The following is a 19,523-nucleotide window of genomic DNA, read 5'->3' on the forward strand; positions in this document are numbered from 1 at the left end:
TTCATATCTTTTGATCACTTATCAATTGGGGCATATCTCTTACTTTTTATAAATTTGATTTAATTTTGTATTTTTGAGAAATTGGGCCATGTCAAAGAAACTTGCTTCAAAATTCTGAAAGTCATTTTCTTATTCTTATACTGAGTATTTTTTATCATGGATTTTAAAGGGAAGGATACAGGGAAGATGACCCTTTTTCATGTAGCGTGCTAGGGAGGAGGATTTGGTGACTATTAATAAGTACCTGCATAGCTGCAGATTTTTATGGCAGGGGGACTTAAATGCATTCTATTGACTTTTATCTCTCACACTGGTGTACTCCAGAAGAAAGTAGCATATCTGCTAAACAAAAAAGTTAGCTCCTATGCATTATCTTTGACACATTTCTGTTTTACAAAATGAGATTCTGATACTCACCTCTAAATTTATTCAACTTTTGGACAGTAGGGATATATTGCAGTTATTCCATAAAGATGTGATCTTTGCTCTGGAAGATATTCATCAGTAAACTGCCCATTTTCTTTATTTACTGCTATAACACCATCCCTAGAAATAGAAAGGAAATAGAAAATAAACAGGTCCACTTCTAAGTAATAGTTTTGAAGCTTTTTATGTATAAAAGCTTAATTTTTTGCTAATGGCAAGGAGAATATGGACAAAAAGACTGACTTAAAAAGCAAGGTCAGTTTTATCTTTATAAAGATATGTTAATGTTAGTTAATCTAGACTTTTGTCAAGATTTTTTTTTTAAGACTGACTCCAGAATTTTCTTAGACTTACACATGTGCACCCATACATTTCTATATACAAAAATAAAGCAAAAATGGATTACATATGAAATTTGAACTCTCCTTTCTAACCATCTAGTTGTATCTGCAACCATCATAACAGTATTATAAATGCCTATGGCATTAAGAGAATAAGTGATTTGTCCTTGTCAACAATGCATGTGTGTTAAAGACAGAACTTAAATCCAGTTCTTCCTGACTCCAAAGTCGGCACTCTTACTTCCTTTCCATTTAGAGATAAAACAGGCCTAGAGAAAGCAAGTTAACTTCATCTAGAGCAAGTCTTATCACTGATGATCAACTAGTTGGCTGAGTAAAATGATTCTAGAATACTTTTATTTTCCCCTTAAATCCAAGATTGTTCATTATGTTCTTCAATTTACCTTCTCCAATCTGTATGATAAAAGTGATTCGCGTAGCTAACAATGCTGAAGGGGTAATTGAGGTTATTTTGTATTATATGCCTTCCAGTTCCATTTGATAATGCACATTCCAGTTTTTTGGTCCCTTTGGAAAAAAAAAATCAGAAGCCATAATTAAAGAACACCATACTCTTATGCTTTAAGAAATTGAAGAGCCCTTTCCCTCCATGAAAATTAAATGTGGAAAATAAAACATCAAAATAATTATAGCATTTCTACCACTGTCTTTTCTTTTCAAACAGCAACTCTCAGTTCTATTTTATTAATCCAAAAATATTTCAATAGCACTTTCATTAGCATTTTTATATTTAAACTGATTCCTTTACACAAACATGATTCAGATTTTATTTGAAGAAATTATATAAGCAACTAAATTTGGGTTTGTGTATTCCTAAAATATATTACCGTAAATACTAGTAAAAAGACTTTTTTTTCCATTTATAGGATAATATGCATGCTTGTGAGTATGATTATAAAACATGCATAAGCCAAAGACAATAAAACCTTAATTTTAAAAGCAATTTTTCTTTTTAAAAATATAAATGATTTTATTAATCATATTTTCAATATAGTTTGGGACAATATAAAACTAATCTTAGAAACGGAAAATTATTCAAATATTAGTCAAAAATCTCAATTCTAATTTAGTATTCAACTACTTTGAGAGCTGTGGATAACTGAATCTCATAGTGCCTCAATTGAAGTCTCTTCCAATTTAGATCATAAAATCTCCAGGGGAGTACACTCTCTTCTGTAAAGTCCCAACCTACTTAATATAGATCTATACACATAACAAAAGATGATCTCAGAACAATAAAAATGGATTATGTATATAATAATGGAATATCAAGGAATACCAATCACCAATTTAGAGACTTCTCTTTCATCATTTATGATTTTTCAAACATCATCTTAGCAAAAATACTTAATTGTTTTTGGTTTTTTGGACCAGAGATGGGTGTGGGCATGCATGAATAAGACCTGCTTTTTTACCAAGATGGTAATATTATCACAAAAATAAAATCAACCTAAAATCCAAGTCTATGCAATGGACTTTCCCAGGGATGACTGGAAGGAACTTTGTAACAATTTACTCTGTGTTATATACTTGCTTTAACCTTGTTTATTAAACACAAAACCAAAACAAAGAAATCTAGCCCATTGCTCTAGATACACTAAAATCAAAGATTAAATATTTGCATATTATCTGTAGTAAATGAAATTACCTGCATCTGCCCAGCAAATCAGTTTAGAGAAGGGGTCGAAGGTTAAACCATTAGGTAGTCCAATATCTTTATTCACCAAAATTCTTCTATTTGTTCCGTCTATAGAAGAGGTTTCAATTTTAGGTCCTTCTCTATTCCAGTCAGTCCAGAACAGGTTGCTGTGGATGATTTAATATATTTTAAAAATATTATCACTCAGGTGTATTTCCTTGTTATGGTCTTAAAGGAACTGTGAAAGCACAAGGAAGAATATGTTAAACTCCATTTCTCTTCCCCAAGTCTCCAATCAAATATCTGTTCTACATTTTGTTACTACAAGAATGTAATAGCTATTGAAACCCATGGAGGACCAGAAAAGGGAAGAAGATATTTATTGGTACCCTAAGTACTAATTTATTATGGTTTATCAGTTCCGCATTTCTGATATACCATATTCCAATAACTCCATGAGAGGTATTAGATAAGCATTTGCATACTTATTAATTTATAAAATTCCAGGTCTTTGGAGCAGGGAAAGTTCATTAAAGGAGTTCAAGTGCCCTTTATAAAGTGTCCAAGTTGATCACACACAAGTATGCCTAACATCAAGTAAAGTTTTAAGATCAAATCACAATGGCAATCATGCTTTGATTATACTTTTTTTTTTCTTATTATGTTCAATGATTACACAATAGTGAGTTACTACTGGAATAAAATCTCGCCCCTTTTAAGAGGAGGCATAAGCTCGAATTCATGGATAAGTGATAAAGGAAAGTGAGTAAAGGGACTTCTGGGATTGGAACCAAGATGGTAGAGTGAAGCCAGGAAGCTACTTGAGCTCTCCCAATTTCCCTCAAAAACCACATGGAACCAAGTCTCCGAACAGTCTGATGGAATGAAATCACTCTCCAGCTCAAGATAGATTGGAAGAGCTTCAAGAAAGGCCAGTTTCACAGGGATGAAAGGAGTGCTCTACACAGCTCAGACAGTCTGGGAAAGCCAGTGAAAGGATCTTAAACACAGCAGATCAGCAACTGAGACCTTTGGTCCTGGCTTAGTGTGGTGTTCTCTTCTTTTTCTAAAATATAATGGTTCTCTCTGGGAGCAGGTTTCTCAGGGGAGGTTCTCTGGAGGCAGCCTTAGTTTCAGTTCAAAGTAATAATCACCCCAAATACAGTCAGGAGTTAAAATCTAGTCCTTTATTGTGTCCTTCAAAGTCTTGAGCTTCAGCCCCTAGCTCCCTCCGAATGTCTCCAGCCAGCACAAAGGTGGAATATGGAATGAATCTGTCTCTCTGCCTCCGAGAGTGGGCTTCTGTCCCTGGCCCTAAGAGCTTCTTGCTTATATGTTGTATACTGAGTACACACCAATCATTATATCACTGGGAAACCATTATTTGTTGTAGGATTAAATCAATTCTAAACTAGATTTAAACATTGTCTCCTCAATTCCACTTAGTACCTTGTTTCAAGTTCTGGCCCATAACATCTCCTTGTAGGATCAGATCAATCATATTGAACCATGCTAAATTAGATAATTATTGTCTCTATCAATTCTAATAACTTAACACTTTGTAAGGATTCCAACAACTCAGGACCAAAGAGTAGCAGACCAGTGGGGCAGTCCTCAGCACCAGCTCAGAAGGCAAATTATGGGAAACCAGACTGTTTCCTGGAAAGAGCAGCCAAGTTACCCACTTCAAAGACAAGGGCCTGCTGTGCTCAAGGGCAGAATATGGTATTCCAGGCCCTCCAATCCTTTATGGTAGATGCTGCCAGATCCTGGGTAATCCTGACTATTGCTCCTTGATATTTGAATTGAAAACCCCATGGAACATTGTTGCAAAATTCCAGAACTACAGTCTCAAGGGAAAAATACTGCAAACTGCCAGACAAAAGCAAATTCAGGTCTGGAATACCATATTCTGGAGGGCAAAGGACCTGGGGTTACAACCAAGAATTAACTACCCAGAGAGACTGAGCATCATCTTTCAGAGGAGATGAATTTTTACTGAAGTAAAAGACTTTCAACCATTTGTCCTGGGGAAAAAAAACAGCTAAAAAGAAAATCTGATCTTCAAACACAGGACTCAAGAGAAACACAGAAAGGTAAAGAGGGGAGAAATATTTATTATTTAAAGGTTAAACCATAAATGGGAAAATGATATTTGTAACTCTTGAGAATGGTATCTGTTATTGGGGCAGTTAGAGGAGACACCACATAGATGGAGGGAGTGGTTGTGAAATGACTGACATAATATCAAAGAAAAGAAAAACAGTAAGGGGTGGAAAAAGGACTGTATTGTAAAAAGAGGAAAGGGGAGGTATAATGAGATAAATTAGATCACATGAAGAGGAACAAAAGACCTATTACAACAGAGGGAAAGAAGAGAGAGGGATGAGCATTGTCTGAAGGTTGATCTCGAATCAGTTTGGGCTCAAAGAGGGGTTAACAATCATTCAGTTGGGTATAGAAATTTAACCTATAAAAAAGTAAGAGAAAGGGGAAAGAAAAGGGAGGGCCTGAATAGAAGGGAGGGCAGAAACCCTAGGAGAAAAGGGTAAGAGAAAGGGAGAGAGATGAAAGAAGGTAGGGCTTCTATCTTATTACCTATAGAGAGGGTTAAAAACAAAACACTACTAAGAAGGGATGGAGTGGAAAGAGAGAACAAAAGTATATACAGGGGAGAAGACAGGATGGAAGGAAATACAGAGCTGGTAATTATAATTGTGAATGTGAATGGGATGAACTCTCATAAGATGGAAGCAAACAACTGAGTGGATTAAAAAATAGAATCCTACAATATGTTGTTTACAAGAAACACATGTGAAACAGAGGGACACATACAATCTAAAGATAAAAGGCTGGGGCAGAATTTATTATGCTTCAGCTGAAGCAAAAAAAAAAAAAAAAAAGCAGAGGTGGCAATTCTGATCTCAGATAAAGCAAAAGTAAAAGTAGATCTAACTAAAAGAGACAAAGAAGGAAAGTGCATCTTGTTAAAGGATACCATAAATTATGAAGTAGTAAGGATACTAAATATATATGCACCAAGTAGTAGAGCATCCAACTTCTTAGAGAAGACATTAAGCCAGTTACAGGAAGAAATAGACAGCAAAACTATATTAATGAGGGACCGCAATTTTTCCTTCTCACAATCAGACAAATCTAACCACAAAATAAAGAAAGAAACTAAGGAAATTAATACAATCCTAGAAAACCTAGCTATAATTGATTTCTGGAGAAAACTGGATAGGGACAGAAAAGAATACACCTTTTTCTTCACAGTACATGGCACCTACACAAAAACTGACTGTATTAAGGCATAAAAACTTCATAATCAAATGTAAAAAGGCAGAAATAGTAAATGCTTCCTCTTCAGACCATAATGCAATAAAATTATATTCAATAAAGGGCCAGAGAAAGATAGACAAAAAACCAATTGGAAATTAAATAATCTAATTCTAAATAATGAGTGGATCAAAAAACATATCACAGAAACAATCAATAATACATTGAAGAGAATTACTATAATGAGACAATATGCCTAAACCTGTAGGATGCAGCCAAAGCGGTTCTTAAGGAAAATCTTATATCTCTATTTTTAAAAATTTTGTTTTCTTATTTATTTTGTGGTTAGAATCTTACATTTCTAAATAGTTACATGAATAAAATAGGGGAAAAGGAGATCAGTGAGTTTAGCATGCAACAAAAAAACCTGGAAAAAGAACAAATTGAAAACCCCAAATAAATACAAAATTAGAAATTCTGAAACTCACAGGAAAGATTAATAAAATTGAAATCTAAGAAAACTATCAACTAATTAATAAAACTAGGAGTTGGTTTTATGAAAAACCCCCAACAAAATAAATGTCTTTGATTAATTTGATTAGAAAAAGGGAAGACAAAAAACAAATTATCAGTATCAAAAATGAAAAGAACAAATTTACCACCAATGAAAAAAAAGTAAAGCAATTATTAGAAGCTATTTTGCCCAACTCTATGCCAGCAAGTCTGGCAATCTAATCAAAATGGATGAATATTTACAGAAATATAAATTACCTAGATAAATACAAAAGGAAATAAATTATTTAGATAGTCCCATTTTAGAAAAAGAAATTGAGCAAGCCATCAATGAACTCCCTATGAAAAAAATCTCCAGGACCAGATGGATTTACAAGTTAATTTTACCATTTAATTCCAATACTTATGTAAACTATTTTGAAAAATAGGTAAAAGAGTCCCACCAAATTCCTTTCATGATAGAAATATGGTATTGATACCTAAACCAAGAAGAGCCAAAACAGAGAAAGAAAATTACAGACCAATCTCCCTAATGAATATTGATGCAAAAAATTTGAATAAAATATTAGTAAAGAAATTATAACAACTTATCAGCATGATAGTACTCTATGACCAATTGGGATTTATACCAGGAATGCAAGCTGGTTTAATATCAGGAAAACTATTGCCATAATTGGCTATATCAATAACAAAAACAATAGAAATCATATGATAATCTCAATTGACCCAGAAAGAGCTTTTAACAAAATACAGCACCCACTCCTATTAAAAAACACTAAAGAACAGAGTAATAAAGGGAGTTTTCCTTAAAATAATAAGCAGTATCTACCTAAACCCAACAGCAAGCATTATTTGTAATGAGACCATGGAAGCATTTCCAGTAAGATTAGAGGTGAAACAATGATGCCCATGCCCATTATCACCACTATTATTCAATATTGCACTAGAAATGTTGGCTTTAGCAATAAGAAAAAAAGGAAATTAAAGAAATTAGAGGAGACAATGAGGAGATAAAACTATTACTCTTTGCAGATGACATGGTGATATATTTAGTGAATCCTAAAAGATCCTCCACAAAGCTACTTAAAACAATTAACAGTTTTAGCAAAGTTGCAGGATATAAAATAAACCCACAAATTATCAGCATTTCTATATATTACTAACAAAGCCTAGCAGCAAGAGATAGAAAGAGAAATTCCATTTAAAATAACTTCAGACAAAATAAAATATTTTACACATATATGAACACAAGTATAAAACACTTCTCATACAAATAAAATCAGATCTAAACAATTGGGAAAATATTAATTGCTCATGAGTAGGCCTAACTAACATAATAAAATTGACAATTTTACTTAAATTAGTCTACTTGTTCAGTGTCATACCAATCAAAATGCCAAAAAAATTATTTTATAGAGCTAGAAAAAGATTATAACAAAATTCATCTGGAAGTGTAAAAGGACAAGAATATCAAGGGAGTTAATTAAAAAAATACAAAAAAATCACCTAGTAGTACCAGACTTAAAACGATATTATAAAGCAGCAGTTATCAACACTATTTAGTACTAACTAAAAAATAAAGTGGCATATGTTAGATACACAACACAAGAATCATCATTATAGTAAACTAGTATTTGATAAATGCCCAAATTCCAGCTTCTGGGATACGAATTCACTGTTTCACAAAAATTGCTAGGAAAATTGGGAAATAATGTATCAGAAACTCAGCATAGACCTATATCTCACACCCCATACCAAAATAAGGTCAAAATGGGTATACAATTTAGGCAGAAAGTGTGATACCATAAGCAAACTAGAAGAGCAAGGGATAATTTATCTATCAGATCTTTGGAGAAGGGAGGAATTTATGACCAAAGAATAACCAGAGAACATTATGAAATGCAAAAGAGACAACTTGGATTACATTAAATTTAAAAAAGTTTTTCACAGAAAAATATCAACACAAACAAGATTAAAAGAGAAGTACAAAACTGGAAAAAAATTTTATAGCCAGTGTTTCTGATAAAGGTCTCATTTCTAAACTATATAAAGAACTGTGTTAAATTTATAAGCATGAAAGTCATTCCCCAATTGATAAATGGTCAAAGGATGTGAATAGACAAATTTCAGGTGATGAAATTAAAGCCATCTCTAGTCATATGAAAAAATGCTCTAATCACTTCATACCTCTCAGATTTACAAAGATGACAGAAAAAGATAATGATAAATGTTGGAGGGGATGTGGGAAAACTGGGACACTAATGCTTTGTTGGTGGAGTTGAAGAATCATCCAACCAGTCTGGAGAGTAATTTGGAACTATTCCCAACATCCTATAAAACTGTGCATATCCTGTGACCCAGTAGTGGTACTACTGGGTCTGTATCCCAAGGAAATGATAAGAGAGGGGAAAAGACCCACATGTGAAAATTTTTGTAGCTCTTTTTATGGTAGCAAAGAATTGGAAAATGAGTCGATGCCCATCAACTAGGGAATGGCTGAATAAGTTGTGGTAATTGATTTTAGGAAGGCCTGGAAAGATATCCATGAACTGATGCTGACTGAAACAAGCAGAACCAGGAATACATTGTACACAGTAATAGCAACATTGTGTGATGATCAACTATGAAAGATTTTGTCCTTCTCACTGTTTCACTGATCCAAGGCAATCCCAATAAACTTGGGATAGAAAAAGCCATCTACATCCAGAAAAAGAATTATGGAGATTGAATGTAAATCAACACATACTATGTTCACGTCTTTTTTCTGTTTTTTTTTTCTCTCATGTTCTGATTTTTTTCTCACAGCATAATTCACAAAGAAATATGCATTTAAAAAGTTAATATACATGTGTAGCCAGAAAAATAAAACAATTAATAAAGGAAAAACAAAAACAAAAAAGGAAAGTGAGCAAAATTAAGCACTGAAGGCACAATCAGGTACTAATCAAAATAGAAGGGAAAGCAATTTAGTAAAGCAGAGTTAAACTGATTAGAAGGAAGGAGAGAGTGAAAGTCAGTCAAACTAACTGAATCAATGAACAGCTATGTAATAGGCACTGTACTAATTACTAGGGATATAAAGTAAAAAAAAAAAAAAATAGTCCCTGCTCTCAAAGAACCCTCACAACCTAATGGATTGTGCCTAATGGGTTGGCAGAAATGATAAGAAGGCTAGTGTCAATGGACTGCATAGTATATGTAGAGAGATGTAAGGAATAAGAAGATTGAAAAGGCAGGGAGGGACTAGGTTATGAAACACTTTGAATACCAGAAGATGTTATCTTTGGTCCTAGAGGTGATAGATGAGCTACTGGAATTTGATAGGGTGGGGTGGAGGAATCAGTAACTTTGGTAAGATTTACACTTTAGAAAAATCACTATGATAGCTGAATGGAAGATGGACTGGAGTGGGGAAAATTTTGTGGCAAGCAGACTAAGCATGAGATTATTTCAATTATGTAGGCATAAGACCCTGGACCAGAGTTGTGGTAGTGTCAGGGGAAAGAAGGGGAAATATGCAAGAGGTGATACAAAGGCAAAATCAACAGGTCTTAGCAACAAATCAAATATAAGATGAGAATGAAAAATTAAGAATGATACCTAAATTTCAAGCCCAAGAAACTGAGAGATTGTTGGTGCCCTTGAGAATAATAGGGAAATTTGGAAGGAAGGAGAAGGGATTGTGGAGTGCAGAAGGAAAATGATAAGTTCAGTTTTGGAATGTTGAGTTTAAGATGTCTACAAGACATCCAGTTATGGAAAAGAGGCAAGACGAGACTGAAGGTCAATAGAGAGATTAGGGCTGAGAAAGCAGAATTGACAATGTTCAACATAGAACTGATAATTGAATCTATTGTAGCTGATTAAGTCACCAAGCAAAATAGAATAAAAGAAGAAAAAAGGGTCCAGTTCAGAAACCTGTGGAATGCCTTTGGTTAGCAGTCATGACTTGAGTGAAGGATATTAAGCAGGAATGGAAAGAAAAGAAGAAAGGAAATAAATGAAGAAGGGAGGAAGGAAGAGAGGAAGGAAAGAAGGAAGAGACAAGTGCATCACTAAGCAGCAATATGAACTTTACTTTCTGCTGCTTCTTTATAGATATGGATAGTAAAGTAGGAGTTAGGAGTTTGGCAGATATAGTAGAGATGTTGAGCAGTTTATTCTTGACTCTAAGTGGATAACTGTTGCAGCCATCTTTTAAGAGTTCATGGTATAGGAGTGCTTTGATCTCAGAGGCAAAATGAATGAGGCGGGATGTAATGGTCTCTGGTTCGGTTTTCTTGGGGTCTCTGGGAGCAGCCTTCCTTTCAGTTCAGTAATCACCACACGAGTAGCCAGGAGATAAAGTCCAAACCCTTTATTGTCTCTTTCAAAGTCTTGTCTCCTTTCCTGGTACCTGGTTAGCTTTCTAAAAGGCCTGTATCTCTCTTCTTGGTTCTGAGAGCTTGAGCTCTTGCCTGTCTTCTCTGCCCTCTGAATCTCTCCGAATGAATCCTGGTTGAGGCTCCTACCTTATATACTCTACACTGAGTATAAATCAATCATTAAATCACTAGGAAACCATTATTTGTTGTAAGATTAAATCAATCATACTGAACCATGCTAAATTAGATAACCATTGTCTCTATCAATTCTACTGACTTAGTACCTTGTAAGAATCCTTTGTTTCAAGTTCAGAGTTCTGGCCCATAACATCACAGGATTACTTTTATGATCATATATCATAGGATCTTAGATCTAGAACTGAAAGGGATCTCAGAAGCAATCTAATTCAACACCCTTATTTTGTAGGCAAAGAAACTGCATCCCAGAAAGACTGACATAAAGTATCATAGGTTAGAAGTATTTGAGTTAGGATTTGAACACCAATTTAGTTAAATGCCTTGCTTGGTTTAAAAAGAACTGGAAAATTAATTTTTAAATTTTCATGTGGAAATTGGTGATCTTACCTAAAAAAAATATGGAAAAAAATTTAAGCTGAGTCATTATTGAGTGGTAATGAATTAACTCCCTCATATACACATTCAAAGTACATATAATGGACACATTCTTTTGTGGTCTTGTCAATGTATTTTTCCAGCTAATAATAACAGCTAGAAGAAGCAATGGGGTTCAAACTATGGTTCTGATATGTAATAATTGTGTGATCATGAACAAATCACTTAGTCTCTTTGAATTACAGCTTGGTTTTATCATTTGTAGAAAGAGAATAATTATGCTACACAAATCAATCAGACATTGTGAAGAAAGTTATTTTGAAAAGCTTAAAATGTGAATTGTAATTTTTGTTCTTCCCCTGTTCCCATTTATGATTCAAATGTTTATAAATACATTATCCTTTAAAAATAGAGAAGACTAAGAAAATATCATGCTGACCCTCTGATTGGATCCACAGCGATGGCTCGGGGATTCACCAGATCAGTATCAAAGAGAACTTTGCGCTCTGAACCATCCAACTTGGCACTCTCTATTTTATCAAGACCACTATCCGTCCAGAACATAGTTCTGTGGAAATAGTCAATGGCAAGTCCTTCTGGGCTCATCAGTCCTAGAAAAGAAGCAAAGGCAAATCTTAAAAACCAGTACAGTTAATAAACTTGAAGCACAGAGAATGTTTCTCATTTCAACTACAAATAAGAATCTTAATGTGATTAAAATCACAAGAAGCAAATTAATAGTAAAAAAAATCTGGAAGAGCAGAATGGGGAAGAGATCATTGATAGCATAAAGGGTCAGTATGACCCTTTTTGAGTGCTGGTCTTAGTGTCAGGAAGACTGGGTTAGAGTCCTTCCTCAGATACTTAGTAGATCAGTATACTATTGGAAAAGTTATAACCTTTCTAAGCTTCAAGTTTTTTCATCCGGAAAATAATGATACATGATTGTTGTGAGAGTCAAATGAAACAATGTATAGGTTAAAATAAACCTTAAATTACTATGTAAATATCAGCTATTATTATTTAATTTTTGCCTTCATATCAGAGTTCAGCATAGGGATGAACTGAACATACTTGTCAGTACCAAAACTTTAAAAAATTCTTGTTGATTATTAATTGATTATTGAAGAAACCCTGAACATGTTTAAATAAGTCAAATTGTCATAACTTTCCTTATACTCACTGACAAAATTTTTAAAAATTTAAAAATGAAGATGACCAAGGTCATCCTTTGTAACCTTTATAGTGAAAAAATATGTATTTTTTGTGATATTTTTTTCTTAGTGTTTTACACCCTGATGTGCCTCAAAATATTTCTCTTTTACATTAGAAGACATAGGAGGCAATGAGGATTCTAGTGTAAACAAGTATTAATAATCACTATCAAAATCTGCATTAATATTTTTACTCCTTTCTTTGGTGATACTCAAAGGACCTTCATTATCCCTATGTGCCACATGTTGAATTATGATTATTAGAAAAGGGCTTGTATTTTGGGCAACATTATAGATGTAAAGAATTCAACCATTGTTGTTTGAAGGTAGTGGGAATGTAGTATTGAGTAAGAAAGAGAATATAGGAGGACAGACTATAGACAAAATAGTCAAATAACCTGAAAATAATGAAAAACCAAATCTGAAATGTTGTTTTTCCCCTAATTGCCAACACTATTTACCTGAACTGATGACAATTTCAGGTTCGTTGCCTAATTCCAGACTAGCTCGACTGATTACCCGCCCTGCAACATCTGTCCAGTATACCATCTTCTCCTGGCAATCATAGTCTATCCCTACAGCAATGGAACCCTTTGAAAAACAAAACAGAAGAGAAATAATTAGGAATTATGTGGTCCCTTTTATTCTTTTTAAGCTGTTTTATTAAAATAGCGCCACTCTATATTATGGCCATATAATCACAGAATCCATAGAAGGCCCCTCTACCATTACAATATACCCAGCAATCTAACCTGTGTTTGAAGACCTCCAGTGAAAGGGAACACACTACTTCATGAGGTAGTTCATTCTATTTTTGGATAGTTCTAAATGGCTAGTTAAGTTTTTCTTTATCTAAAATCCAAATCTGTCTTTCTGAAACTTAAATTAATTGCTCTTTATTTTACCTTCTAGACTCAGCAGCATAATTATATTATATTACCTGAGAAATAGCCCAAGTCAGCTTTACTTGAGGTATATTAAATTGTATGTAACCCTTTATTCTTTACTTACTCAAACATAGAGCTTCCAGGTTTTATGATATACCTATAAAATATTTCCTGTTGTTTGAATTGTGACCTGCCCTAGACTTAAGTCTTGATAATTTGAACTAGCTTCTATTGCCTACAAACATTCTTGTCATCCTCAAAAATCCTTCACTTGATCCACCCATCCCCATAACTATTGTCTCTTATCTTTCCTCCTTTTTTGTGGCTAAATTTTGAGAAGATCAGCAATTAGCGTCTTCACTTAATGTCTTCAAATACCCTATGAAATCAGTTTCCAATCTCACGATTCAATTGAAATTTCTTTATCTTAAGTTCCCAAGGATGCAGATCTAAAGACCTTTTCCCATAACCCATCCTTTTTGATCTCTAGCTTTTGACACTGTGGATCATTCTTTTTTTCTTATTATGTTATTTTTGTGATACTGATTCTCTTGGTTTTCTTCCTACTTATTTGATGCTCCTCAGTGTTATTTTGCTGGATGTCTTTTCAGATCATGCTGCTAACTTTGGGTTTTCCTTAAAATTTTGTCCTGGACCCTCTTCTTTTCTCCCTCTTTACTATTTCTCTTGGCAATCATCCATGGATTCAATTATCATCTCTATGCAGAAGATTCCCAGGTCTATACAGTACTAACTTCCTTCCTACTATCTAGCCATGCATATCTAACTGCCTATTAAATATTTCAAACTGTATGTCCTATAGACATTTTCAACTCAATATGAAACTGAAATTATTATCTCTCTACCTAAAACTTCCTTTCTTTTGAACTTCCCTATTATTATTAAAAGTATCATAATCCTTCCAATCACCCAGGTTTGAAACCTGGGTATCATTTTTATCTTATTTTATTACTCTCATCCCCTGCCATACAATAATTTGCCAAATAAATGATTTTATCTTTACAACATTTCTTTATAAAATTCTTATTATATTTCCTTCTCTCCTGCGATACTGTCACTACTCTAGTTCAGACTGTCATATCTTCATATGTGAATTACTTACAATCGTCTTCTTGGTTGACCTCCTTACCTCTCCCCACTCCAATTTGTCCTACATTCAAGATTGAAGCATGCTTTTTCTCTCTCCCTCTCTTTTTAATTTTATTTTTCTTGAGGGTTTTTTTTGTTTTGTTTTGTTTTTTAGGGTGGGAAATCTGTTTTCTTTCACAACACAACTTTTATGGAAATGTTTTGTATAACTTCACATGTGATTTGATAAAGGAAAGAATCTAAAACTCAAAAGTTTTAAAAACAAATGTAAAAAAAAATTGTTTTTAATGTAACTGGGGGAAATATTAAATTGATTAGTTAATAAAAACTTAAAAAATAAGATTTCACGTGTTATAAAAAGTTAATATTTTCTTAAATCATTTTTTATTGAGACATTAGCATAAAAGATCACAGAATTCCTGGGAATTACTTGCAATAAAAATGTTTTGCATGTTAAAAAAATAATTTGGCCCCTTTCTACTTTTCCAGTCTTCTTACATTTTACTCTCTTCTCTATATTCTACTATCCAGTCTAGTTGCTGGTTCTTGAACTCCCTCTGCTGACATTCCACTTTTCACTGGGTATCTTCCAAATTCTCAGTTATATCCATCTTTGTCTTTATATTTTGGCTTCCCTGGAATTCCTTTAAGTCGTAACTAAAAGCCTACCTTTTGCAAGAAGCCTTTCATGATCTCCCTTAATGCTACTGCCTTCCTTTTTTTTTTTTTTTTTCTAATTTATTCTGTATATATCTTGATTGACAATGTTCACATGTTGTCTTTCCCATTATACTGTGAGCTCCTTGAGGTCTAGGATTAATTAAAAAAAAAATTTTTTTTATCCCTAGTGCTTAGCACAATTCCTAGACTTTTGACTGGAGTGGAACTTGGAGCCAAAAATTAGGAAATTTAATTTCTAGCTCTAGGGCTTCTGATTCTGAATAACTATGTAGTCCTGGGCTCTCAGTACCCTATGCCATCCAACCTCCATACTTCAGTATTCTTTATATCATAAGAGTAATATAAAGTCCTTAGAGATGACTGGGAGTTGAAGGAGTGAAACTTGGAAGATCAGCAGAAAAGAGATCTGTCTCACTCCAGCAAAAGAGGAATAGTGTCCAGGATAGAAAGTGTCCCTGCAAGCCAATAAAAAGGCCTACCTCAGCAAACCAGTGGTAGATCCTGAGCCTCAGTGCATTCTCTCTCTCTCTCTTTCTCTTTCTCTCTTTCTTTCTTTTTCTCTCTCCCTCCTTCTGCCTCTTCCCCTCTCTCCCTCTGTCCATCCTTCTCCCCTCTCCCTTTCCCTCTCCCTTTTCGTCTCCCTCTCTGTCTCTCTCTCACACATATCTGGGGGGAATGGACAGACTCCAAGCTCTGAGAACTGTCACATGTTTCAGCATGAGTATGGACAAACATGGACAAACAGGAGCTAGCAGTACCTTGACTATCATGTGCTTCAGTATATCCTGGGGAAAGTCTGAAATATCCCACATACCTCAAAACATGCCAGAAACTAGAACCAGGACTATGGCTCAGCATTAGGTAAGCTGCCAGACCCATATGGTCCAAAGCAGTACCAACCACCCTCACCTCACCCCCTCAGTACAGCATTTGACACAAGATTCCCTTTTCCCCCTAAGGGCAACATCAATGCAGCACCAGGTAACCAGCCAGGACCTATATAGCCCTTAGCACAAGAAGCCTATATTAATGCCCCTTCCACTCCAGGAGCAGAGCTCAAATCTTTTAAATTTAAATTAAATTAAATTAAAAGGAAAAAGGCCAAAAAAGATGAGCAAAAAAATGACAAAAAAATTGTTAAGGACCATGCCTAGGTGAAGGGGCAGGTCAATTCTCCAAGAGCCTCCACAGATGTGAATCATAAGACTTGAAGAGTTGCAAAGCAGCCTTTGCAGATGTTCCTCGTGGATTGGAATGAAATAAATTGGAGGCAACAGGGAAGAAGAGAGAAATCAGACAACGCAACTGCCTCTCATTTTCCTTGTATCATCATCATTCTCTCACATGAAGAGATCCATTTTACAGGTCTGAGTTAGTTAAAATACCTATTGACATGACCCTAAAGCAAAACAAGCCTCAAAAACCTCATGGGAGAACTCAAAAAGAAGTTTAAAAAGCATATAAGAGAAATAAAAAAATTGGGAAAATAAATGAGAGTGATGCAAGAGAATTATAAAAAAAAAGAGTGAACAGCTTTGAAAAAGAAAAACTGCTTAAAAAGTAGAAGTAGCCAAAATAAAAAAGGAAATACAAAAATCCTGAAGAAAGGGAAAAAAAAAACCCAACTTCTTTAAAAGTACAATTGGCTAAACAGAAAAACTTAATTAATAGTTAATTAAATAACAAAAGTTAATAGAGGAAAACAGTGCCTTAAAATTTTAAATTGGGCAAATGGAAACTAATGACTCTCTAAGACATCAAAAATCAAATAAATTCAAAAGAATGAAAAAAATACAGGAAAATTTAAAATATACTTGGGGAAAAATAATTGATCTGGAAAATAAATCCAGAAGATACAATGTCGGAATCACTGGACTACCTGAAAGCCATAATCAAAAGGAGAATTCAACACCTTTCAAGAAATTATTAAGGAAAACTTCCCTGAAATTCTGGAACTACGGGGCAAAATTGCCATTGAAAAATTCACTGATCACCTCAGGAAAGAGATTCCTAAATAAAAGTCCCAAGGAACACTATAGACAAATTTCACAACTATCAGGGCAAGGAAAAAATATTGCAAGTGGCCAGAAAAAAAACAAAACAAAACAAAAAACAATTCAGATATTGGGAAGTCACAATCAGAATTACACAGGATTTGGCAGCTGCAACATTAAAAGATCAGAGGTCACGGAACATGGTATTCTGAAAGATTAAGCATCTAGAAATACAGACAAGAATCAACTCCCTAGCAAACTTGAGCATATTACATCCAGGGAGAAAAAAGTCATTCAATGAAATAGAAGGATATCAAACTTTCATAAGAAAATCTGAATTAAACCAAAAATTTAATTTCCAATATAAAGACCCAAGAGAAGCACCAACAGATAAAAAGGAAAAAGAAAACATAAGAGATTTAATAGAGCTAAACTAAATTCCTACATGGAAAATGATATTTGTAACTCTTTAGTACAGTCACAAGGAATATACATAAACAAAGGGTATGAGTTTATAGCCTCTTTGTACTCTTTTACCCTTTGACTGAATGACATAAAAAAAAATTAAGAGATGAGAAAGAAGAGTACATTAGGTGCAGAAGGAAAAAAGAGATAGATTATTTCACATGAAGTGGAATGAAAAACATATTAAACTGTAGGAGAAGATGAGAGGGCAGGCAAAAGGCACTGCTTGAATATTACTCTTCAATATTAGCTCAGAAAAGGAATAATATACATAATCAGTTGAATACTGAAATTTTCTTAACTAATAGGAAAGTAGGAGGGCAGAAGATTAAGTAAAAGGGGTAAGGGAATGACAGAAGGGAGGGAAAATCCAGGGACATAGTAGACAGAAGCAAAACATTGGTGAGGAGGGAAAGGGTGAAAGGAGAAAGAGGATAAACATGAGGAAAAATAGGATGGACAGAAATATACAGTGCATGTGAATGGAATGAATTCTCCCATAAAATGGAAGTGAATAGCAGAGTGAATCAAAAAACAAAATATGTTGTTTACAAGAAACATACTTGAAGCAGAGAAACACACACAGAAATAAAGGTAAGAAGGTGGAGTAGAATCTATTAAGCTTTGATTGAAGTGAAAAAAAAAAAGGCAGGGGCAGCAATCCTGATTTCAGATAAAGCAAAAAAAGAAAAAAAAGAAAAAAGAAAAAAAACAGATCTAAAAGGAAACTACATCTTGCTAATGGAGCATATTAATGAAGCAATATAAATACTAAATATATATGCACATAAATGGTTAACCTACAAATTCTTAAAGGAGAAGTAAAGAAAGAGAGTCAGACCATATTAATGAGGGACCTCAACTGTCCCCTCTCTGAACTCGATAAATCCAACCAAAAATAGACAATAAATTAAGAAAAGCATATTAGAAAAGTTAGATATGATAGACCTTTGGAGAAAACTGAATGGGAAGCAAAAGGAATATACCTTTTTCTTAGTAGCATATCACACCTTCACAAAAATTGACCATGTATTTGGACACAAAACCATACAATTCAAATGTACAAAACTAGAAATATTCTTTTTAGATAATAAAGCAATAAAATTACATTCAACAAAGGGCAGTAAAAGAGATATTAAAAACTAATTGGAAACCAATTTAATCCTAAAGAGTAAGTGCATCAAAAAAAAATCATAGAAACAGTCAATAATTTTATAAAAGAGAATGATGACATGAAATCATACCAAAATTTATGGGATGCAGCCAAAGCAGTACTTACTAGAAATTTTATTTCTCTAAATTCTTACATTAACAAAATGGGAAAAAAGAACAGATCAAAAAATTGGGCATGTAATTAAAAATGTGAAAAATAACAAATTAAAAATTCCCCAATTGATCAGTAAATAGGAAATCCTGAAAATCAAAGATAAGATTAATACTGAAAGTAAAAAACTATTGAGCTAAAAAATAAATCTAGGAATTCATTATATAAAAAAAAATTAAGTTAGATAAGCCAGTTGTTCATTTAATTATAAAAAGAAAGAAGAAAACCAAATTATCAGCATCAAAAATAAAAAAGCTTAAATAACCACTACTGAAGAAGAAATCATTGGAAAATATTTTGTCCAATTATCTGTCAGTAAATCTGACAACCCGCATGATGAACAGGCAGATTTCAGAAAAACCTATAAAAGACTTGTACAAACTGATGCAAAATGAAATGAACAGAACATAGGAAATGTTGTTCATACTATCAGTGACATTGTATGATGATCAACTATGAATCATCCGTTCTTCTCAGCAACACAATGATCCAAGACAAGTACAAAGGATACAGGAAGGAAAATGGTATAAACATCCAGATAAAGAGCTGATAAACTCTGAATGCAGTTCAAAGATTGTTTTTTTTCCCCCACTTTATCTTTTTTTCATGGCTTATTCTTCCTTTTGATCTGTTTTTTTCTTTCACAATTGTGAAATATATTTTATATGATGGCATATGCATAACCTATATCA

At 33.7% G+C, this 19,523-nt stretch overlaps 1 protein-coding gene across 2 annotated transcripts in view; it reads right to left on the reverse strand.

Moving 5' to 3' along the window:
* Nucleotides 1–19,523, reverse strand: part of NID2 (nidogen 2) — a 93,925-nt gene that overhangs the window by 1,289 nt on the left and 73,113 nt on the right. For both annotated transcript variants that reach the window (XM_031952830.1, XM_003758812.4), the window contains 5 exons: nt 12,832–12,961; nt 11,596–11,767; nt 2,437–2,594; nt 1,172–1,295; nt 418–546 (listed from right to left, as the gene is read on the reverse strand). In XM_031952830.1, coding sequence (XP_031808690.1) covers nt 426–546; nt 1,172–1,295; nt 2,437–2,594; nt 11,596–11,767; nt 12,832–12,961 — 705 coding nt within the window. In that variant the 3' untranslated portion in view covers nt 418–425. The remainder of the gene's footprint in view (nt 1–417; nt 547–1,171; nt 1,296–2,436; nt 2,595–11,595; nt 11,768–12,831; nt 12,962–19,523) is intronic.

The sequence above is a fragment of the Sarcophilus harrisii genome, chromosome 2, assembly GCF_902635505.1.
Source record: "Sarcophilus harrisii chromosome 2, mSarHar1.11, whole genome shotgun sequence".
Lineage (NCBI taxonomy): Eukaryota > Metazoa > Chordata > Mammalia > Dasyuromorphia > Dasyuridae > Sarcophilus > Sarcophilus harrisii.